At 41.1% G+C, this 24,490-nt stretch overlaps 1 protein-coding gene across 1 annotated transcript; it reads right to left on the bottom strand.

Annotated features, from left to right (window-relative positions):
* Positions 1 to 1,229: 1,229 nt before the first annotated feature.
* Positions 1,230 to 24,411, bottom strand: ADSL (adenylosuccinate lyase). Its single transcript, XM_066184190.1, has 13 exons — positions 21,198 to 24,411; positions 16,663 to 16,866; positions 15,504 to 15,548; positions 14,617 to 14,696; positions 11,213 to 11,384; positions 10,867 to 10,913; positions 10,400 to 10,490; positions 9,515 to 9,584; positions 8,315 to 8,462; positions 6,354 to 6,444; positions 5,357 to 5,446; positions 3,257 to 3,433; positions 1,230 to 1,376 (listed from the first exon to the last, which is right to left on the bottom strand). The coding sequence occupies exons 1-13, from the start codon at positions 21,351 to 21,353 to the stop codon at positions 1,290 to 1,292; spliced, it is 1,458 nt and encodes a 485-aa protein (XP_066040287.1). The 5' UTR covers positions 21,354 to 24,411; the 3' UTR covers positions 1,230 to 1,289.
* Positions 24,412 to 24,490: the final 79 nt, after the last annotated feature.

The raw sequence follows: 24,490 nt of genomic DNA, 5'->3' as shown, positions 1-24,490 counted from the left end.
ATTAAATGTTAATAGCACAAGCAAGCAAAATGTTTTAACACCATCAAACTCACAAATGTTTCAGACATTTTGAATGCCATTTTCTATAGGCAAGGTAAAGCCAGAAAAATCTCAATGGAAGGAAATCACAGCCTGAAGCTTCCCACTGCTCTTTACTTAAAAAAGACAAACCTTATTAAAACATACAGTATTTTAAAATCCTCTTTCAACAATGATGACCTGAAGGACAGCAGGTAGCCTCTTTGAGTTAGTTCTACTTCTCTTAATTCTCTTCAGCAACCACACTTCAAAAATCATCAAGTCATCCTTATCATGTCACCTCTGAGGATCTGAATAAATAAAGAGACCAAAGAGCTTTTTTATTGCACTGAGCAGAAGAAATGCTCTGTGATGTAATAACACTGGAAGAAGAGGTAAGGGAATTATTCCAGTTTAAGTCAAAGGGAGAATAATTTGATCCAGTACCAAATGTCCAGTAAAGCAGACATTACAAAACAGATCATTCATATCAGAAATGAAACTGAAGCTCTTCAATTTCTCTGGCATTCAGTGAATTCCAGTATCTTTTTTCTTTCCTTATCAGACAAATCTTGTAGTAGAGGAGAACTTTCACACGCCAGAGTCCACCCGCCACTCATTATCAAGCACCTACAGCCAAGGATCACAATCACAGCCAAAACACGACTGGTTTCTTACTCACACCTGTAAATATGATTTTCAGAAGCTACAGAGCCACAGCTACAGTATTAAACTAGGAAAGGAGCACCAGTTTTATGAGCCTGAAGTTCCATGGCCTTTCTCTTTCAATATTTCTAACATTTTGGCCTGTTTGCTCCCCAAGTCACAGTACTCTGAAAGTCAGGACAACCTTTTATCAACTTTTGAGACACCTGTGAGGAAAGTTTCAGGGCATGGAAAGAAAGATGAAAATGGGAGTGGGCTCAGTTCCCCTTACCTCTGCTCTTCAACAAGTCAGTCCTACATGAATGTCAGGCAGCACCAGGCACTGCTCTTTAACAGCTGGCAGTGTGCTCTGTAAGGGGCTAATGAAGGTGCTGTGATAAAGTTACCTTGTCACAATTGAGCATTTCTCAGTAACTCAGCACACTATAGATGGAGGCTTGGCCAAACAGCAGACAAAGAATGAAAAGCCCATCTGGAATCAAGGTGGCTGTAAGACCTGGGGGTTAAATGTACTGTAGAGAACCAAAGTAATATGACACAGTAAATAGACCTGGGTCAATAAGACTTTTATTTTCTTTCTTTACCCACACATTTGCAGACTATACCTAAAGTGCCAGTTCAATTTTCCCACCCATCTCGTTTTCATATGGAATCAGCACCAGTCGAACCTCCTCCTTCAGGAACTTTGCCACCTGTTCAAGATGAGAAAAATAACATTAGGAAAAGGACTTGCCTCCTCCTCCCCCTATTTGGACCTGCTTTTCTCACTGGGGTCTCTCTTTCACAATGACACCCAACAGTCTGGTATGTCCAGGATCACAAGTGTGAAGCCACAGGGAAGAAAGACAAGAAAAGCCAAGGAAATCAAAAGAGGAAAAATGTGTCTTTCTTAGTAGTATGGTGTAGGGGTTTGCGTTTAATTGTTTCTGTTTGCTAAATAGAGTGTAGTGGTTTAGGTGGGTTTTTTTGCTGTGAGATAGGATTAGGGAAAAAAGGCAAAACAGGCTCAACTTAAAGGTAAACAGATAGTTTTATTAACACAGACTTAAAAGAGGAAAATAAATTAAAATGAAACTTTTAAAACACTTTTCTTCTTCTTTACTAGTGTTCATTTTCTTAAAAACAGCATAAAGAGACAAAACTTGTAATTTTTAGTTAGTTTTATTATTTTAAAAATAATTTTTATTAGTTTTTTAGGGAGAGGAGTTTTTTTAGTTTACTATGGAATTTTTTCTTACTGACAACTTAGAACAGTTTTCGTGTGGATTTTAATTGTTACAAAAACAGTCACCTGGGGAAAAAGCTTGTTTCTGTGTAACAAGAAATTTATATTTTTAATTATATTTTTATTAGTTTCTTAAGTCGTTTATGGGCTATGGACTTGAATAAGTCTTGTATATGTACTTGGCTAAGTATACTGCATACTGAGGTGTTACTTTTTAAAGATGAAAAACCTCAAAGGCAAAGGATTTTTTATTTTAGGGAACAGAGATGTTTTCATACTTTTTTACAGATGTAGAGGGTTTTTCATCTCTCTTTGTTTAAGCATCTCATGGGATCACAGGAATCACATATTTTAATTAAATATTAAATTGAATTCAGTTTATTACAGATACCTTTGTTAAAATCTACAAATCCATACAATCATTTTCTTATATGTATATTTTTCTTATGATTTAAAGGGATAATTTATATAGAGAGTTTATTATTATGGCTTGATAGGAGAAATTTAGCTTAAAATGGTAAATTCCTCAATCCTTCCTCCTAAAAAGTCTTTTTTACTTTTACTTCACTGACTTCATGCTGCGTTTACATTTCTTTACATTCACTCTGTTAATTTTTTTTTTGGTCTCAGGGAAGGGCTAGGCTTTGGAAGCTTTATTTTGTGCCAGGAAAGAGTTAAATATGACTCAGATCTTTTCTCTTTTGGGTTGCTGTCTTACTGTGTGACATTTCAAAGCTGTGCTGATGGGAAGGGGGGGTGGGAAACTCACCAAAAGATCGGCATTCAGGGATCATAAATACTATAAAATGCTTCTTTGCTACCCCTCGGTGACAATCGGAGCGGACTCAGCCTAACTGGGCCTATAGTTGTTATCAGGGGGCCTGGAGGACATTTTTCCCAGCTTGGCTGGTTTACGGGTAGACTTTAAAATTAGCTGATGTTAAGCTGCAGCCTCCCCCTCCCCTGCCAGCAGCTGATGGGGGCTTGGAGACACAGCTAAATTAGGGCTGGCTCCCCCCACTACATGGGGAGCGGCAGGGCTTGGCTGGCCTGGGTTACTTTACAGAGCTATGTTACTTGCTCCTCTAATCTGAAAGAAAAAGGGCAGTTCTCTGGGAGCCTCTGATATTTAACCCCTGGATGTTCACGTAGATGTAAGCTCTTTCTAATTGTTTTGTCAAGATATAACTTTCTGAAAAATCACTTCCTGGCTAAACAACTATTTATGGCTAGAGTAATAAAATATGTACACTCTGTAGGAAACAGAGTGTACATATTATATACAAAAGGATGCAGGATTAAACTACACATTGCTTTACAACCCACAGCCACTTTCCACTACTTTACCTGTTGAGGAGCACGTCCAGTGAAGGAGGAGGGATCCAACAGGCTTTCAAGTTGTTTATGGATAGGGCTGAAGTAAGGATCAGCACGGACACGGGCAATGAAGTCATTATCACCGCCTTCCTGTTTCACTACAGCTGCTGCTTGCTGAGAGAGAACACGAATTTTCTCGTGGCAATCCTATAGGTACAGGGAGAAGAAGATGGAAAAAGAAAAAAGTCATTCCATTGCTGTTGACAGCACATGTTCATCTCACCAACTTGTTTGGGAGGGAAAAACATTGAATTGTATTGCCCTGGACAGTGCAAAAAAGAAGACACAGTTTGGACTGCAGTGGTTCACGTGTCACTACATTAAAACAAGATTTTCTTCAGCCTTTTACATATGCCCTTTGAGGCTAAAACAGTCTGAATGTCATATACATTCCCTGTTGAACTGTAACAAACTAATGACACTGGAATCATTTATACTTCTTCAAATTACCCAAATACTCTTAGGAGTCATTCTAGTGTGTTTTTTGTTCCCCCGCCCCCCAATTGTAAACAATGTAAAACCTCTACAGATTTTGAAAAGGGAAAAGAAAAGAATCTGTCCAACTTAACAAGCACTGAGGCTTTGCAAACCATGGCTTACATAAGGATAGACCGAGGGAGAAAAAACCCAACATTCCTTTAGAATCAACTGGTAGGAACAAGGGAACCCAACTGTAGTCAGGGACCACCTGCAAAATCAGATATTGCCATGCTGGTCCTAAAATACAGCGATGTGGCTGCATTTACATCTATGCAGGAATCTTCTCCTTGAATGTATTATCCTTGATCTACAATTAGGACAAAAATTATCCTGCTTCCTCTATCCAACTGTAATTTTGCTTCAGCACTGACCTGCCTCAGTTCTATCTTCTGACCTGAACAGATCTATCTTCTGGATATTTAGGGGAGGGAGCTGTTTAGTAGTGGGGAAAGGAAGTGACCTTTCGGTACTATGAGGTAGGAAAGCCTAGAAAAATGTGCTTTTCCAAAGTTCCCAGCACAGAAAAACAGAACATACGAATGTGAATATGAACACATTCTACAAACATACTAAGCCCTATGGGTATGTTTTTAAATGGCACCAGAAAGAAGGCAGGTCAACAAGAGACACAAATGAATAACAGAATGTGATTCATGTGATGTGACCCCTTATGCATTTAGTCAGGAAGCTTATTCACTGACCCACTGACATAAGAGACACAGGGGAAAAAAAGGAAAAAAGGATGTTTCATGACTAATGTCATGGGTGATTTGCCACAACTGTTTCAGAAAACTGAAACTACATATATTCTGCTCAAAGCTTCTATCAAACCCTTTAATTATTGTTAAAAGTTTCACTTTTGTCCTTGATGTGGAAATAATCACAGAAGGAAAAATTATTATCTAAAAGGTAAGTGAAAATAAGGTATTTTATTAAGATGGAAATTTGATTATCAATTTTGACCCGAATTTTGGAATGAAATGATAAGGAATTAAATGATAAGGAATTAAATGATTAAATGATAATCTAATTGTGTCTGGGTTTATTTACAAAGGAAAATATTTAATTACAGTTTGCTTGAACACAGGAAGCTAAATGAAGGACTATAAACAAAGTGGTTAATATACTGTACTAAGTTAGGGAAGAATGATACATGAATGAATGGCTCAGAATGGTCTTGCTTTTTTTGTTAACAGTACTGAGTCATCCTCTTTTAATTGATAAGGTAGCCAACTGCCAACATGTTCCATTTAAAGAAGCTTGGCCTGTGTTCCAAGTTCCTTCAAACACTTAAAAAACTGAAAACACCTACTAGTATCAAACATAAAAATAGGTCTCCCTCTTCTCCAGCACAGCCAGCGAGACTAGCCCAAACACACAGTGTTCCTAACAAAAAATAGGGATCTCCACAAGTGCTCTCCCCTCAGAGAGCAGAGCCTGGCTTTGCAGTACCAGTGTACAATTAATAACTCTGTGGGAGCAGATGAAGAGCAGAGAAGGGTGAGATAGGACAAGAGCCCAGATACAGTGTTTTCTCAGGAGACAAACACCAGGCCGTAAACAAAGGTATTTTGGACACTTCATTTGTACCTGACGATTGCCCCCAGCCTTCACCATTGCCATGATTATATTCTCTGTGGCCATGAATGGCAGCTCCTGATGGATCCTTCTCTCAATCACCTTAAACACACACACACAAAAACCAAACCAACAAACAAAAAACAAAACAACAACAACAAATCCATGAAAAAAGAAACAGCGTTATAAAAAGTCTACAGACAACTGAAAACTTTGCAGTGAAATTTTGTTCCTCTCTCCTTGAATCTCTAGGACTGGACAATGGTCACAGAATAACAGAAAACTTTGGGTTGGAAGGGACTTTTAAAGGCCATCTAGTTCAACCACCTGCAGTGGGTGGCAACATCTTCAATTACATCAGGTTGCTCAGAGCCCTGTCCAACCTTACGCTAAATGTTTCCAAAAATGGGGCATCCACCAACTCTCTGGGCAACCTATTGTAGTGTTTCACCACCCTCTTTGTAATAAAACTTCTTTCCTGTATCATCTAAATTGTCCCTCTGTCAGTTTAAAACCATTACCCCATGTCCTATTATAACAGGCCCTGATAAAAAGTTTGTCCCCATGATGCAAAGACAAATTGTCATTTTGAACTTAGCTCTGGAAATCCAGATATTGAAGCTAGTAATACTTAAAAGCAATATCTTGTAAGAGACATAAGAGACATTAGTTTGGAAAAGATGTCCAATAATTTTTTTTAGCCTGTAGTAAGTTACAGGACTGGATGACATCTGTCTAAACAGTATCTTCCACTGCTAAGTTCTACAGATCCATTCTGTAATTCAGGGCAAAATATCCTTTGTGACAAGTTTTTTATTTACTCTCTTATTGACCTCAGAAGAGGCCTTTCATCTAAGTCCTACAACAGTGAGAATACGTCAAGAATAGAACAAAACCCAAAAACTGCTTGAACTAACAGATAAAAATGTAATTCTTGGAGTGGGACCATTTTTGTACACTTTGGCATAGTTTTAGCATTACCAAGGAAGTCCATTATCTCCTGCTTTACCTTTGGATACACCACGAGTCCCTCGGAGACATTCTGCAGTGTACTCAGAATGATGTCAGCTGTGAGGAAAGCCTCAGCCAGACACACACGCCTACAAAACACACATACCCAGAACCCTGGTCAGCAACAAAGCCGTGTTCCAGTCCACCTCAGATCCTTCAGCTTCTGTAAATAATGCTCTAAATAGCATTACTGTGGCCTAACACAGGAGCTATTATCTTTTTTTTTTTTTTTCTTTTTGGCCAGTAGAGAGGGAGAGGGAAAAGGGTGAAGGCACACACAGAAAGCTCCAAGATAACACAGCTAGGAAACAGGGCAGCAATCTACAGGATCTTCCCCTATGTGTTCTATGTTGAACTGTCTACTGCTGATCCTACCCTCCAGCAGTAAGATATGCTGCATGCTCATGCTGTGCCTGGCTGTGCTCAGTGGGGAATTTCCAAGGGGATCCATGCATTTGGTGAGGGTTTCCTCCAAGAAACCAGCTCCTGGTCACAAAGGAGGGTCCTGACAAAAAGCAGGGGAGGGAAACGAGGAGTTGTGGGAACTGAGTGGTATCAGGCAAAACGTTCTGCATCACAAGGCAACAAACATAGCATCATCCATCTGTGACAGCAGGGCCTGGCCAATTCTAAACTGTGATCTTTTAAAATATTCTGGTTCTTGAACCTTGTGATATATCTAAGCCCTCCAATTCTATCACAATGCCTTAAAACAACTTTGCTGGATTGTAGATTGATTGAACTTTCTCTGGCTTTTTCTCCTTCCAAAACACTACAGCTTTGACAAGAAGTATCCAAGGCACAGATTTTTATAATTGGTTAATTAAGTGGACAAACGAGTTTTTCTATTAGATGAGATGAAAATAAAATTTTAAACATTCCAGTACATCTCTCAACACTTGGTAGCTATTGGAAAATAAACACACCATATCAACCAGTATGTAATTTCTTTAATTTACATTGTTCTCTGCTGTTTATGCAGCTCTTTCTTTAATGAGACTGGGAGCTGTAGTGTAAGGTCCCTTCGGGAAAAAAATCTTGTATTTTTCCACAAATTTTATGCAGGTATTATGTTTGTGGAGACGTTTTAAAAATAACATTTTCATCAGCAATCTTAATACTAATCCAGCATAATAAAGCCAAAACTGCTGCTGTTCATTGTCTCATGGGTGCCATACCTTAGAAGTCTAGAGATTTCTAAGATTCTAAGAAATCAAATTGTGCAACAGCATACGACTTTAAAAGTAAAATGTTTCAAAGGTAGGTATGAGCTTTATGCAGATTTAGTACTAAATGAAAGATGGAAGCATTGAATTTAATTGCTGTAATTTACTTGATAATAATTGTAGATAAATTCTGCTCAGCTCAAAATATTTGTAACAAAGAATCATAAAACAAAGCAGAATTTGCTGAGCAATATCCTGAAGACCTGCACAGATTTTCATGAAACTTTTTAAAAAGTAAACTAATTGTGCTCTTTCTCCAGGATCTGACTACTCCTTGAAAAGAATATTTTTCAAAATTAAAATATGCTTTTTAGATTATTTGGAGGGTTAGGTATTGAACTATTCTCTAAAAAGTGAAAAAAAACCTCACAACCAAACAACCCAGGGTCAAAAAACTGCAGCCAAAACAAGGAGAATTTGAGAAATGTGAGTACTGCAATACTGTGCTCTTGAAACAGGAAGACTATGAAAGCAATTTATTACCCTGGCTTCTGTATCCCTCCCTTTCATTGCGGGTTTACTTTGCAGAAGATCTTGGCATTAAAAAAACCTAACAGTTTTTATCTGATGGTACAGAGGAAACCAGTTTGTAGTCTCTAGATTCTACTGAGATTGCTTTTTGTCAAGGTGGTATCTTGTGGGTTTAGTTTAAAGGCAGTGTTTTCTAAACAGACCAGAGGACCTTTCTGGATAAGACCATCTGCAGTTGCTGCAGTGCACAATCTAAACAGACCTGTTGGCACTGTCATCCAGCGTTCGCTCAAACCACTGCACGGCGGCCGTTTGGAGGGGATCCATCACCAGCGTCATCAGGTGCCGAGCAAGGCTGCAGCAGCGCTCTGAACGCATTGGGTTCCTCTTGTAAGGCATAGCACTTGAACCTGTCAAAGGAGGAAAAGAGATGCAAACAGGGCAACAGAAGGAGCACAGCATTCAGGCAGAAGAGAAAAAGGTCCTCCCCCAGGAAAGAAAATGTGTCAGGAATCATAGTTTTGACTAAAGCCTCAAATCACAACAATTTTCAAAGGGCAATATAAAATAACAAAAAATGACACCACCACTTTCCCCTTCAGATCAGAAACATCTAAATGTGGGCAAAGAAAAAGTGAGATGTCATTTTTGCAAATCTGCAAAATGGAAGTACTACCGCATAAAAGGGACAAATAGTGTTACTTTTTAAGGTAGTATTTAGCACCATCTCTGTAGGCTACTCATGGCAATCTTAGCAGTGTTCGAACCTCCATCTGCTCAGTAACACTGTCCTTCAAAGTCAGATGCTTACACTGCTGCCTGTTGCTCTAGTGAATGGGTATTAAAATCATGCACAGAATGTAGAATGGTACTAGACTGGACTAAGGTTTAATCCACTGATTCAATTCTATACAACTGTTTAACGGACCTGAACTTTCTTTCAGCCAAGAGCCAAAACACTCCATTTCCTTTTCCTTTTCGAACAGTGTCAGAATCACATCACTGGTGTTCTTCTGGCAAGGGTGAAAGGGTCCACCCTAGTTTCATTGTTCCTATTTTTCTTGCTTATAAAGATCAAAATGCTGAGCTGAAAACCTACTTTCCAGTCAGCTTCATGAGGACTGAAAACATTAATCTCTCCTCAGACCCAGGTCTGCCTCTCTAGGCAATGGGACATCATACATGGCTACTCCTGCTCTCCTCCCAAACAGGAAGTGCACAAATACAAATCTGATTTTAACTGCTTAATATCCAGAAACCTTTAGGCAAGGCATTTTTTCCTTTTCATCCCCCCTCCCCTCCCCTCTTTTTCTTTTAAAAGGATTGAAAATACTAACAATGTCAATTCCAGTTAATTTAAAGCAAATTCTGCCAGTGACATTTCTAAGTTTGTTTAAAAGGCCACACCAACATAAATGAAAAGACACACACAACAGTCCAGGAAAACTCTCTCATCCCTTACCAATCTGGTCTTTCTCAAAAGGCTCCTCTATCTCCTTCAGGTTTGCCAAAAGACGGATGTCCGTGCAAATCTAGAAAGAAAGCATGGGAAATAAATAAAACAGAACCAAACTGACATCCACCAAATGTATATTGCTGTTAGTGCTCTTGGAGAATCTTTGCATCTATGTACAAGAAGTAAACTGGGGGCAGTGAAAAATTGGACAGAAAAATTGACACTGCAATCATACTTCCTGGCCTCAAAATGTTTGCCAAGAAAACAAAGAAAACAGCACGTCCACTGGATTATATAAGAACAGGACTCCAACAAGGGCTGTTTGGAGGGAATGGAAAACAGATCAGAAGAGAACACTGGAAATACATAACAAAACTGCACAGTGATTGGCAAACACAGATAATGTGTGCTCAGTGAACTGGGAAAAAATCAAAACACAAGAAAATACAACAGATCACTTTAGCCCAAGAGGAGGAAGAGGGAGGGAACAGAGATAAATCAATGAAAAGAACCCACAAGAGAATAACACCATTATGAGAATGGCAATTAACTAGGAAGAACTGGTGCAATTTAAGAATTCATATAGCACTAGGAAAGACATTTACTCTAATTGGATCAATTTAGCATAGATTAGACTAATATCTGGTGTGGGAGTTGTTAACCCATCTTAGAATCTGCTCAGTTAACTTGCTTTATTTGCCACTGGTCTTAAGATCTTTGAGATTTGAATACCAGGCATGTACCCAGTGGTAAATTTACATGATCACAAAAAGACAGCTGAGCACGGAACACCAATATTCCTTGAACAGAGCACTCTGCACTACGAGCACCCTTTCTTTAAGATCTGAAACACTTCTCCCTCTTCCCAATATACACAAGTAGGGTGCCCACCTTGTGTATAGAAGCCCCCAGACTGGCCAGCACAGCCAGGACTCCAATATCCACCTTGCGACTGTAGGTCTGCCCTGTGACCATGTAAGCCCTAGAAATAAGCACAGAAGCTGAGTGTTCCAGCCAGACACAACAGTACTGCAGGACTTTGAGCAAGGCTCTTGAAGTGAAGGGTTGTCATTCTGCCTTGATGAGAACAACTTTGGATTCAGGCTGTCAATTTCTTGGGGCAGCATGCAGATGGGAGAGGTAAATGGAGGAAAATGGACAGCTATACTTTGACAGGGAGACAAGCAGAAGCGGCCTATTAAGGAAGTGAAGTTTCAAGTGGGAAAATGCACCTGGGAATGGAAGATGGCAAGGGGGAGTAAGTGAACAGCAGCACAGATATTGGTATGGCAACCAGGGGAATGTGGGCCAACACTACCAGCAGGAGTCACACGCTGCTAAGAATGCACGGTACATACCGCTTAAATCCTGCCTTTGCAGTCACTAATCTGTCCAGCTCTTCAACCTTGGGATGAAGCAAAAGAAAAAAAGCAACAGAGTTCAAAATACAACTCAGAAAAGTCAGCAAGAGTAAAAATGGTCCTTTGTTTTTTTCAGTTTACTGTCGAAAAATCTACTTTCTGTGAAACATCCCTTTCCAAATGCTGCTCACTTTCACACAGAGTCTCGTCAATGAGCCCCAGAGGGATCATGGTGACTTTGTAAATTTAATGCCAAAATCTCAATGTTCCCTGAAAGAAAACAGCATTCCAGAGTGGAAAATTGCTAAGAGTGTATATCTGCACCCTGGGCTGTTTGACGTACTTTACTGTGGTCTCCCTCAAAGAGCTGCAAGAAGCTGGCTTGAGTGCCAGTGGTGCCTTTCACACCCCGGAAGCGTAGGTCATCCCGAGCCCGCTCCAGGTTTTGCAGGTCCATGCATAAGTCTTGAATCCACAAGCAGCAGCGTTTCCCCACAGTGGTGAGCTGGGCAGGTCTGAAAACAATCAAGAACACAACATGACTAGTTGAGGATTTGCACAAACACACTTCACTACTGTGTCTGCCATTAAGCGTTGCCTACAGATTCATCTCTCTAGACTCATTTGAGCAGAAATTAACATGAGTTGGTTTAGGCAGAAGGATGTACCAATGTCAGTAGTCAACGGTACTGAAGATGTAATAATTCCTTTCAGAAATTAGATGGAGTTACATTACCAGAAAACACCATGTGCCAGGTGTGCGCCCCCTGCCGGCCTGCAGGGGCTGTGGCAGACTGGGCGTCCATCTGTCCCCCACTCCAATTCTGCTCACCCAGGGCACAGAGGGCACCCTGGCTGACTTACTGCACTGGTGAGAACTTCCCAGCACAGAAACATCTGCATTCACTATGTGATTTTAAATTATTCCTCTGAGGAACCTTTCCTTCTTATTTATAAAAATGTGTTCCTCAGCCTCTGGGCAAACACACTTCAACAATGTCAGCTGTCAGCCAACACTTATTGTAAAACCTCTACCTTGGAATAAGTAACTGCAAGCTTCAGCTACACTTACAGTACCCCAGCAAATGCTTTGAGGCGAAAGCAGGGGTGTTATGCAGAACCCAGAAAGTGAAATATTTCAAATTATCCACATTAACTCCAAAGAAAACCTCTATACTGCTTCAAAAACCATACACATATAAATAATGTGCTCCTGATTAAGCTCAGACATAAAAAGAAAGCTTGTAAGATCCGGAAGTAGGGACAGGCGATCCGGGAGGAATACAAAGAAACTAATCCACCTGGATGAATTGAGTGTGGGATGTGAAAGGCAACAAGACAGGCCTCTCTCTGCAAGTACATAAGCAGGAAAAGGGAAGGCTAAGGAAAATAGGGACGTGATTGTAAACTTAGCAAAGGCCCTGCTGAGAAATGACACAGTAAAGGCTGAGACATCAACTATGATTTCACCTTGTATACACTTCTTGAACACTCCTCTGTCCTCTTTCCAAAAGCCCAAATAAAACTAATACAGATACTCCTCCAAACAGCTGTAGATGAAGAGGGCTGTAGGACTAGAGGTGATGGAACCGACACTACATATACAGTAAGACAATAAATCAGAGACCTGACCTGATACTTTCACTCTCCTTTGCGAGAAATGTTAAAAGTGCCAGACTGACACGACCCATGCTTAATTTCTCTGCCTCTGCTGTTCTGTGTTACTGGGGTAGAACACCCAGGCTTACCTCATGGTATAGTTTAATACTTCTGAAAACAGTCTTCATGAAGCAGGAGATTAAACTACCCCAAGAACAGAACTACCCAGATCTAACTGTCCTTTGACTCAGTCTCTGTAGTAATGAGTAGCCATTAACAAAACTTTCTAGGCTGCAGCAAAAAATAACTTAAAGAAAAACAAAGACAATCTGACTGGAAGACAGGGTTAGTGCAATTCCCAGTCATACTTTTTTGAAACAGCAGAGAATATGCACATCTGTGTTTGCCTGAAAGTCATCCTTTACGAAGCTGTGTTGAAGCAACTGCTGACAGCTAGTCAAAGCAACGGTCCAATTTCCTGAGACAAGCCTGGAGTCAGGCACATATGCCTTTTCTGAACAACCAACCGGTCAGAGATGGGAAAAAGGATGGCAAAAGAGCAGTAGCAGGTTGTAATGGTTTGGTTTATCTCAGGAGGAAACACTAATTATGTAGTGGTTCCACGTTTGCCTATTACTGTTTGCTAAATTTAGTGCAGTGGTTTGAACGTCTTTTTTTGCTCTGAGATAAGATTAGGAGGAAAGCAAGCAAGCCTACTTTAAAGGTACAAAGATAGATTTATTAACACACACTAAAAGAAGAAAATGAAAATCAAAATGAAACTTTCAAAACACTCTTCTCCTACAAACTGTTTACTTTCTTACAAACAACATAAAGAGACAAAACTTGTAATTTTTAGTAGTTTCACTATTTGGAAATAATCTTTAATTAGTTCTTTAGGAGAGAAGTCTCTTTTAAAACTTCTGTAGAGATTTTTTACTGACAACATAGAAGAGTTCTCTTGTGGGTCTTAACTTTTACAAAGACAGCCACCCAGGAACTTGCCTTTGTGAAAACTTTTTTATTAGCAGCTTTTTCAACACTCCATATGGGTCATGTTTGTTTATTTAGGGTACTGTTTAAGGATGCTTCTGTTGGTATAAAACAAAGATTCTCTTTTTCCATCTCCAAAATCATCTTCATCTTAAAGCCTGTAGATTTTCTTTTTCTTTAGGAGCAAAGGGCTTCAATCACTTTTCTTTCTTTTGTTCAAAATTTTCCATTAAATCTTAATTATATCAGTCTACAACTTTTACTAGAGTCATGCATCTTTCCAAAACAGCATTCATATGTTACAGGAAATAGTCTATTCTCTATGGTTTCATAAGAGAAGTTTATCCAAATGAGGCTACTCCCTCCTCACTCCTTCTCTTTTTACTCTCTCTTCACTGACTGTCTATGCTGTATCTCCTACTAGTTAAATTACTTTGTCCTTCTCTTTCAAGGAAGGGTTAGAGCTCTGGAAGTTTCATTTTGTGCCAAAAAAAGAGTTAATTTTCTTTTGCCTAGGCTTGCAGTGGTTATGTGATCTCTGCACGTGGTAGTCGATAGGATTTCAAAGCCATACTGATGGCAGCTAGGAGTTAGGTAGGCCAATGGATGCCTCTCCCTCTACCCCTCAAGTCTCATCTGGGGTGGCACACCCTGGCCGGTGGATGCCTCCAGCCCCCCCCTCCCCTCCCCCCCCCTCCTCCCCCCCCCCTTGTGACAATCGGGGCGGGCCCCCACCTAACTGGGCCCTTAGCAGTTATCAGAGGGCCTGGTGGACATTACTCACGGCTTAGCCGGCTCGGGTGGGCTTTAATATTAGCTGATGTTTAGCTGCAACTTCCCCCTCCCCCGCCGGGAGTCAATGGGGCCCGCGGGATGGCCAGGGCAGGCCGGCTCCCTCCCCATCAGGGAGGGGCAGTGGGGTTTGGCCAGCCTGGGCTGCTCCACAGATCGGCCGGTTGTTACTTGCCCCTCCAGCTGGAAGGGAAAGGATCATCTGATATTTAACCCTGTAAGGTTCACAGAGAAGTATCCCTTTCTAATTGTTTTGTCAAGTTATAACTTCCTGAAAAATCACCTCCTGGCCAAACCACCAGGCAGGTCAATTTAATCAAAGCACAGACTACAAAGAGAAAGCAAAGGCTGATGGCTACTTACTGGTAATGGGTGAAGCCCAAAGCAGGCATGTCAGCATACTTCTCAGCAAAGTCGGCCAGCCGGCTGATCACCCTTGCAAGCTGGTGGAAGCAGGAAGGACAGAGAAGAGGTGGAATGAGAGACGAAAAAACTCCAATCAACACAGCAGAAGTTTGCATGCTTAAGCACAACATTGTGAGAAAAAGGGGAGGGAAACCACTGTGCAGGGAGGGGCAGTTGTGCAGGGAGGGACCTTGAGGGGCAACTGTGCAGCCCCCTCTAATTGTAAATATGGTGTGCTTCAGTTTTCCAGGACACACATGCAATTTCTGCTTGCTACAAAACTCAAGCAAGAGCTAACACAAGTCATTGGACTTGAGCTCAAGACAGTCTAATCTTCAAGCCCAACCCAATCCTGCAGTTGGTTCATCCTTGGCTATTTTCTTTTTTACTGGAATTGGTCAGAAATAAAGTTGCTTAGGGTACACTTGATACATGTACAGTCCAGGGCAAACTGGATGCTAACCCATTCAGGTCAGATGGACACCACTACACTCCTGCTATATTTGACCACAGAAAGTTGTGTAGTTTCTTGAATGTGGACTCCTAGGAATATAGCTACGGATAAGACTAAGATAATCCTGAAAGCAATACAGTTGTATTGCTGTGTAGTACCTGTGGCACAGATAAACAAGGAGCTGCTTATAATTCCCACTGTGAGCAAAAAAGCTCTGGGAAAAGACTTGAGAAAGGAAAGGAAGGGAACTGTTCACTTTTTTGAGAACAATCCAGACAGACAACTCCTCCTAGCTTCCCACAAAGGTTTAGGAAAATCCAAGTTAAACACAGGCTATGCACAAGACACAAATGCTCCCCAGTTCTGAGACACTGCAGAACCACCTTCTCACCTTGGGTAGCAGGAGGTTAAACCCATCACGGAGGACAATTAAATCCTGAAAGAAGCAAAGAAAGGAATTTTGGGCCATGTCTTAAGGACCAGACATAAGTTTCTCTCAGAGGGGACACAGATTATGCTTCATTGACTCAAAAGTCTTCTCTTAAAACAAGTGATTTGCTTTCCTTCTTGTAACAGAACTTGCACTGAACTTGCTTACGACAAAAATGCCGGATCCACTATTGCTCCTTTTATACTGTCCATGGAAAGTCATAAATGGTGGAAGACCTGTTTCCACCAAGTGCCTTTGAATGACTATTTTGATATTCTTGGGACTGCCCATGGAATAGCAGACTAAACCATACTGTCCCAAGTGGAAAATACAGGCACTGTAGGCTGAAGACAACAGGAAAGTATGTGGGCTAATCAGGCACCAGTTGTATTTATTCTTTCTTATGAGACTGAGGTGCAGCTGGGTGCAAGTGTCACAAGGAAGGTGATATTACCCAAAAGCTAACCAGGTTTGCAAAGGAGAAAAAACAACCACGCAGCAGCTTCTCATGTGACAAAAGCAGCTGTGAAGTTGCAGTGGCTTGATCAGTGGAACAGCAACATATGCTGAGAAATAACGCTTCAGTTTGCACTCTGTTTTAGATGAGGTTTTTCACAAATATTTTACAGTTCTGTAGAATGGTAGTACTTCCTTTTTCACTTAATACACTGATACATTCTCTTTGCTGCTGAAAAGCTTGTTTTCCCCTGAATTATGCAAGAGTTCCAAGCAGCAATTGAAAGCTCATGGACCTTGTTTTCTAAGTCAGTGAACTGTTGTCACTGGGGTGTAACTGATAAATCACACAGTTCACATGTTTCTTCGTATGTTTGCAACTTCCCTCTTATCTCCTTGAATATTTAACATGCAAGCAGAGGCTAGGGACTAGTTTCCAGATAGACCTTGCTTCACATCAGAAGAAAGAAGGCAAGTGGAGCTTGCCTTCCTATGGTAGCCAGGTTAAAGAACTGAACCAAATTCAACAGTAAAATTAACAAAAATGTCTGAAAAATCCCCTAAATATTTTATAAAGAAAAGTTAATACAGAACTATAAAATAAACAACTGTAGCTTTGTTTTTCCCAGCTCTGCAGACAGGGAAACTGGAAATACTATATTACCGTGTTATCGCCTACGTAGCAGGAAGTTGCTCCAAGGTGAATGATGGCTGCAGCTTTCGGGCAGCAGTGGGCAAAGGTGTGCACGTGGGCCATCACATCATGACGCAGCTTCCTCTCCTCCTCTGCTGCCATCTTGAAGTCAATGTTGTCCAGATTTGCTTCCATCTCCAGTATCTGCTCATCTGTGATCGAAAGCCCAAGTGACTGCAAGGGGAAAAGAACTTTTATTGCTTTTTCTCTTTACCAACAAACTGAGACAGAAGCTGTTTGAATAATTTACTCCTGTCTGACATCTCCCAGAAGTGTGACAATTTCGTGCAATTGAGCTGTAAGAGCGAGTGCTTTCATCCTAGGGCTCTCCAGCTCTCCAATAAGGTAGAACAGTGTTCATTCTTAGATGTTCCTCTTGGGCTTCATACGTTCCTCAATCATGTAACATTCCTGTGAAAACTACAAAAATTAAAATACATGGGGAAACATGATATAAAAATAGTATAGTTTAGATTTCTTTTAATGAAGTTTACCTTTTAGGTAAAGAAAAATCCAACTAACGTGACTAAATAGCTTGTGTCAGGAAAAACTCTCTGGACCACAACTAGACCCACACAACTGTAAACAGGGAGCTTAAAACATATGGAAAGGTATATATATATTATATGTTTGTACCTTTTCAGAAGTCCTGTAGTACCTCATCTCAGACTGATTATGAAATCATGTGAAATCAGTTACTTGATCTGGAAGAAGGAGATGAATGCTCCGAGTTCAAAACTTTGAAAATTGCTAGAGCTTTTCAGAAAGCTGACTTAAAAAGATATCCAACCACAAGATTACATACTGGTGTAATCCACTAACTAAGATGAGAAAAACGTCTTTTCCTGATACTGAGAAATGAAAAGTCTTGCATGGAACTTGGCATTACTGCCTTTTCCAAATTAAAATACTATTGTCTTGTGTATCAGTAATGAGAAATCACCAACCAGGAGGCATCCAGGATTCAAAGTATTTTAAAAAACTAGTTCTGTTCAGAGTCAAACTGACTGAAAAAATGGTTTGCAGACGTGGAACGTGGAAGTGAAGAAGACAGCAAGTGAAGCAGATGTGTCCTCAAGGTCCTCATCAGATAATTAGTACCCAAACTTCTGCTGTCGCAAGCATATACATGCCCATGAGTGTCCAGCTAAATGAGAAAAAGCATCTGGCCCCAGACTGCTGCCTTTGAGATGCACCAGTATAGACTGCAACTGCCTAAAAGCACAGGCAGCTTAGTAGGCAATACATTCTTCTGCCAAGATTAAAACCTCATACCTTACCCAGACATCTGATCCTTTGGGAAAAGCTGACCACAGTACACAGTCATACAGAGAGGAAAGAGATAACCCCTAAAAAGGGATGACTTGATGCAGAACACATGCAAGGTAGGGTAGTGCCAAGACAAATGATATTCTCATCTATCCACAAACAATGTGTGAGGCCTCTTCCCTACGAGCTTTTGCTGATATTGGCAGTACCTCGGAAAGAAAACAATCAAACATCCTTCAAACCCATGCACCTAAGTAAACCAAGCAGGAAAACTACACAAGGGAGAACACAAGGTTTTCCCCAAAGCACCATAAGTGAGTGAAGTCAGTGATGAGCTCTCTGGACTGTGCTTTTAGGGTGTCATTCTTCTGAGACTGTCCCAATATTTTGATGTGCCATTCTAACAGCTATGACTGTTCATCACTTTTCCTAAAGGACGGGGCAGAACAGGCAGATGACATGGCACAGCTCCTGCACACAGAATAAGAACACTAGGTTGCTCATCATATAAAGAACATATGACAGAAATAAAAAAGAAACTCAAACTGGACAGAGAAAAGGAGGGTTACTATCGAAAGAGAGAAAACATTTATATTTCACATGTCCAAAACATATTTTAAGTCAGTTTGATGCTGAAGGATGTCAAAGCTACTTCTATGAGAAGGGAGAGCTCCAAGAAATTTGTACTTGACTTTCAAATACAATTAAGTCAAGAGTTCAAGACAAAAAGGGTTAACAGAAGAATCATAGTACAAAAGAATTTATGCAAAAAAAATTAAACCCGTGTTTTGGGATGGGTATGAATACAGATATCTCAGTTCTTAACCGAAACTTTAAATACAGTCAGTTGGGAAAAGGTGAGATTTTCTTACTCATCCCAGACTTTGCTAGGCCTGCTCTTTCAAACTGCTGCTATTGCCTGCTGAAAGGAACAAAACACTGTATAGACTTTCTGCCAAATTCAGTTTCTATTGAAATAATTCTTCCATTCTTATCTCACATACTCCAAGTGAACCACTTGAAAATTTCACCCATTAAGTAGAGTGAATATTGAAGCCATCTGCCTGGCCCTGTACTTTACCTAAAATTTTATCACTAAGCTGCATGTCTTCTCTCTTACTACTCCCTGCAACTTCCAGAAAACCTATGATGAGACCTTCCTAGATCTGATTTATCAGAAGACACAAGTATTGCCCACAGTGCATTTGGTTTTAAATTTATCTGAAAAGATACACTACGTATCTTCAAAAAGAATGACTGAAGAAACAACATATGAATGTCTTGGAAGTGAGGATATGTGCTGCAGTAAATTGTCATAGGTCATTTATTACCTGATATTTGGGTTGGTGTTCTTTTTCACAGAAATACTATGCATCTTCATATAAGGAACCTGCTTGTATGTGTAAGTAACTGATCACTCACAGAGGTAACAGGTGCTAGAAGTAGCTGACTCTTCCTCCTTTAGTCCAGAGCTGACATTAGATAACAAACTGCTTTGGAATGAGGAGCCAGATAAAAATAGTAGTCTCCCTCTTCCCACTATGAAAAGAGACCTCAAGCAGTTTTAAGACCTGTCTCTACTTTCTGGGAACAAAACTCTGGCGTGACAGTGGGAGGCAAAGCAAAGGTCAAAACATGGGGTAGACCCAAGTTCAGGGCTTGGGAGTGGAAATCTAGAAGCCTCAAACTGGTTCTTTCAAGCAGATTGCTTTCTCCTATTTCTCCGATTGATCTCCTAAGGGTTCTGTTCTTGAACAGAAGTAAAAGTGATAATTAACTGCTGGAATTGATATGACTATGTTTAAATTGTCATGCTTTGAACATGCAAAGCTCCTCAAGCTTTGGCACTGGTATTCATGGTATTGGCACTTTCTATGCTAGATGAGACTTACACTTTCTCACTCCAGCATCTGAACTGTGACAAAATCAGGCATGGGGTACTTCAGAACATGACTTCTGTTTAGCACAGCTGTATATTTGCATCTTCAGCTTCTGAAACATCACATTTGGTCCAGCATATTATTGACAAAACTGTGCTGTAGTGATATGATCCTTGCATGGAGAAGAAACACATCAATGACACCGCACTGCTTGTTTGTTCTCCATCATGGTGCTTCTCTGCCCATGCGCTCATAGGAACAGCCAGACCTAGGGCCTGGATTGCTTCCTAGCAATCCCAGGGCTTTGAAAGCAGAAACTGGACTCTGTACAAAATGAAATGGCAAATATTAAGTCTGAAAGCTAAAGTCATTCTGTCAGAAAGTGGGGTGGTTTTGTGCCTGTTTTTTCTCTGGGTTTTTTTTTGGGGGGGAACATTACAGCTTTTTCACTGCCAAAAAACTGGTAAGAGTCACAAAGAATCAAGTTTGTGCATCTAAAAAACTATGCCTCAGGTAAGATGTAATAATGGCTGTACATGCATCCCTAATTAGGACCAGAGTCGAAGTCAGAAGGTTTAGCCTAAACTATATGTTAAAAAAGTTAACTGCATATCCTCTACTAACACAACAGCTTGCAATCATATAGACATACTGTCAGTTGCTGCTTCCTAATAGTTGAATTGATAATAAACAATACCCAATCTTCTGTGGTATTTTTTTTTTTTTGAGACACTTGGCCTACCAGAAACATCACAAATACTTGCAGGGTAAAGGTACTGCTCACTTTGACCAAAAGTAAACCTATCTCGGAAAAAATGGGCTATCTAATAACAAACGGCTGCAAATGCAGGGGGTGGTCCGGTTGGCACCGACTGACAGCCATCAGATTGAATGGACAGTGGACCTCATCCGTCATACCTCCTGGAAAACAAACAGTCAAGTGCTTGGGAAGGACACTGATGTTTGCTCACCAAAGATTGCTTAGCAGAGCTTTTAAAAAACGAATTTTACAGTGCAGGCAAAAGTGCAAGGGGGAGGGTAGGAGGTGAAAAGAAGTGATTTGCTGAGGGGCGACAGGTACGCAGAGGATTGTGTACAGAGGGTTGGGTAACCCTGAACTCGCAGAGACCCCACCCCTCGCGCCCCTTTCCTCCCCAGAACGCGCCAAAGGGGCACCTGGAAAGTTGCTCTGGGCAGTTTCCCGAGACTAGCTCCGGGAAGGTTCGGCCGATTCCCGCCGGTTACCGAAACCTCATCCGCTACAGCCCTTTAAGGGAATCGGTACGTGAAGACACCTCGGCACCACGCTCCCTCCGCCCCGGCACGCTCTGCCCTCTGCGCCCGTCCCGCCGTTACCTTCTCGGCCTGGGCGAGGTAGAGCCAGAGGCGGCGCCAGGTGCCGAACTTTTTCCTCTCGCTGAAGTTGTAGGCCATCTCGGCGCTGGCGTACCGCGACACCAGCGGGGAGCGGTACCGCGCCATCACGTCCTCCTCCTCTCCAGGGGTCGCCATGGCAGGGATGGCGTCGGCGGCGGCAGCGGCGCAAGGCAGTCGCGGGCAGTCGGAGCCGGCGCGGGATAAGGGCGGACAGAGGCCCCGCCTCGCCTCGCCCCGCCCCGCGCCCAGGGCCCGCCCGGCGCCCCCCGGCGCCTGGAGGCCAACGCGGCCTGAGGGGCCCCGACAAGGCCGCGGGACACAAAACGTGCACAAAACAAAAGCTTTAAATGCTTAGCAGCCAAACACATTTATTAGTCTTTTTTTTTTTTTTCCAGGAACCCAAAAATAGTTTGTAGTTATAATGTAAGCAACTGAGTTGCACATAATACAATCATATCTTTAAAAACAAAACAAAAAACAAACAAAACAAACAACCCCCCCAAACAACAACAAAAACCCCCGAAAAACCCCCCAACCTGAAAAACCAACCACAAAAAAAAAACCTGTTTAAAAGCCCTCCCAAAAACCTTCAGAAAACTTATATAAGTATTACACCATCTCTCAGTTTCAATGAAATGACGATGACTTAATTCCTTATTACTCTTAACTTGCCACACTCCAATAAAACATCACCTTTTTTTTTTCCTTTTTTTTTTTTTTTCTAAATCCAGCATGAGAAATACAGTACCTGCTATGGCAAAAATACACATAAAATGCAACATTTCAGCTTATTTGTACATTAGTAGAGTTTAAACATCTTTTTTTCTTTTTTTTTTTGTTTTAAGTGAACCAGTGATCTTAAGTACCACTATACTAAAAGTAAAATAAAAATATAGAAAAGGAGGAAAAGGGGGCAGCCAGCCTTACAAGAGCACCTTCTAAAGTGCTGAGTTTCTGTGTCCATGGAAAACCCTCAGGAAGTTCAAACATTTCTGAGAATATGGGATGGAAATTAAGATGAAACCTGGATATGCAAGATGATGTGTCATCTCCCGCACATTCTCCCCATTTGTCCTGCAATTTTCTTTACTGCAGACTACAGAAGGAGGGGAGAAACCAGAACTATGGTAAGAGTTTAGTAAAGGAAGCCATTTCAAGTATAAGAAAAAAAACACAGGTAACTTGCAAATAGCATCAATATACACACAGCCACTATTTTTATTATTACAATGTTTGCTTCTGGGGGACAGTGTTTCAGGCAAGAGGACTTAAGCTGTACCTTCCGGTTACCTATGTGCAAAGTAGAAAAGCTGCCTTTTCTAATCCAGCCATATTGGACATCAATAATTTTCTATTCAGTCACCTCATCCCTCCATTCCGTAAGAAGGGGGCATTATTTTACCAAGAAGAGTAGATGAAATGAATCTGTCTCTCCATTCCTCTTCTAGACACACCCTTCTCCCCTTACTTGTTTGCAATGAAGAGAAACTTGCCAAACTCTCGATGCCCACCAGTAGCCAGTTTCCTGAACAGGCAGAAGGCATTTACCTTTGTAAACATAATCCCTTATATTTGTGGAACTCAAAGCAGCATTTCACACCTCCAGCTGTGCAGTGGAGATGAAAACAGATCAGAACACTCCCTTGACACTGCTTTTCCTCCTCCCCTTTCCTCTTCCCCACCCAGGAAGATTACATTTGGTTACTTTTGTTAGAAGGTGGGATTTTTTTTTTTGATTCTTTGAGGAAAATAGTTAGTTAAACATTACAGAACTACCATCATCAGAGTTACACTGCTGTTTGTTCTGCTTTCTAGATAAGAAAGAAAAAGCACTGTGCATCAGATGTTCTGCAGGCTTTAGAACAGATGCAGCAGAAAACCAAGATACCTCTGTGTGTAAATCCCACAGGCGCACTTGCATCACTTCAGCTTCTTTCTCTGCAGAATCACTGTATATGCTTCACCTTGATTACTGGCAGAGATGGAGAGGATGGCATAGGTCTACAGTGGAGAGATGTTCCTAAGGCCATGGGGAGCAATGCAGGACAGAGAGGACCAGGGAGTGTCAGACAGAAAGGTTTCAGGTACAGAAACCAGGTTCTTGGTATTTCAAATGCCAAATTCCAAGAGGCATAGGCTCATATGCACATCCCTGAGATGCACACCAAGAAAGAAGAAACAGCAACCAAGTGATTGAGAGGGAAGAAAGTAGGAGAGGTTCCCTGACAGCTGCGGGATTTACCCAATGAAGACCTCATCCTCCACCACCCTCCCAGAGACATTCTGGGAGAGCTATAAGGCATATACACAAGCAGCATCTACTATCATTCTCTCTGTTCCTACGTTCTATTGGCAGGTGATGGCTTCTGTATATTGTGGACAAGAAGAGACACTGCATTTGCAGTGTGACTGGTAACACACTGAAATTAACTCAGGGAAGGACATAGGAAGCTACTCTGCCCTTTATCCCTGGAGCAGCAGCATAAAGTGGCCAGGTTCTTCATCTCCGCCTCTGGAACTACACACCGTCACCTCCCCCTCCTGATGGCAGGAAAGATCTGTCTACTTGAAAGACGGCATTACCAAAACTGCCACTTAATGGCAGGGAGAAGTACACAAACTTGTTCTGATTTGGTGGTCTGGTGAAAAAAGCAGCAAGCTCAAAGTACTTCAATTTTGAAGCTTATCTAAAAGTACTGGAGACGTGACCTGTAGCAATACTGGCAAAACTATATAAAGAAGAGAAGAAGAAAATGGAAACAGGCATAAAGACTGAAGAGTCTGAGTAAATAAATCTCTAACAACTTCTATAATTTAGGATCTGAGTTTCTGATGGCTTCAATAATTAAAAAATAAAGGGTTATCTCCCTCCACACAAGCAAACAATGTAAAAAGAACTAGTGATCTTGCTGTGAAAACCTCATAATACTCTTATCATGCCTTTTTCTTTTAAGCACTTAACAAACATTGCTAGTTGATCCTCACAAAACCCCTGTGAGGTAGGTAAATATTATTAACAACTCCGCTTTACAGGTGAAAAAACAAAGGCAAAGTAGTTAAATGACTTGCCCAAGGCAAAGGAAGAGTAATGGTCAATGTTAAAATGCAGGAGTTTCAGGCTTCCCGATCTGTGCTCAAAACCACTAGTTCAAGTATCTTTTTACAAAGGAGATAACGCATGGAAATAAAAGCCCATCAAGTTTAGAAGAAAAACTAAGACTTAAAAAGTTACATCAGAAGGGGAAATGTACCACGAGGTATTTTTGTGAATG

This window comes from Chamaea fasciata, unplaced genomic scaffold, assembly GCF_029207755.1.
Source record: "Chamaea fasciata isolate MVZ Bird 193981 ecotype frontalis unplaced genomic scaffold, bChaFas1.0.hap1 SCAF_5, whole genome shotgun sequence".
In the NCBI taxonomy this organism is placed as follows: domain Eukaryota; kingdom Metazoa; phylum Chordata; class Aves; order Passeriformes; family Sylviidae; genus Chamaea; species Chamaea fasciata.
Note: the sequence above shows the minus strand (reverse complement) of the source record. Positions and strands in the feature narration are given on the sequence as shown.

Excerpts from the sequence above, each read along its gene's own strand:
- ADSL (XM_066184190.1), bottom strand. The coding sequence starts at position 21,353 with ATGGCGACCCCTGGAGAGGAGGAGGACGTGATGGCGCGGTACCGCTCC. Across the intron at positions 10,914-11,212 it reads TTGAGGGAGACCACAGTAAA|GTTGAAGAGCTGGACAGATT; the intron begins GTACGTCAAACA and ends CTTCATCCCAAG. Across the intron at positions 9,585-10,399 it reads TGGGGGCTTCTATACACAAG|ATTTGCACGGACATCCGTCT; the intron begins GTGGGCACCCTA and ends CTTTCTTTCTAG.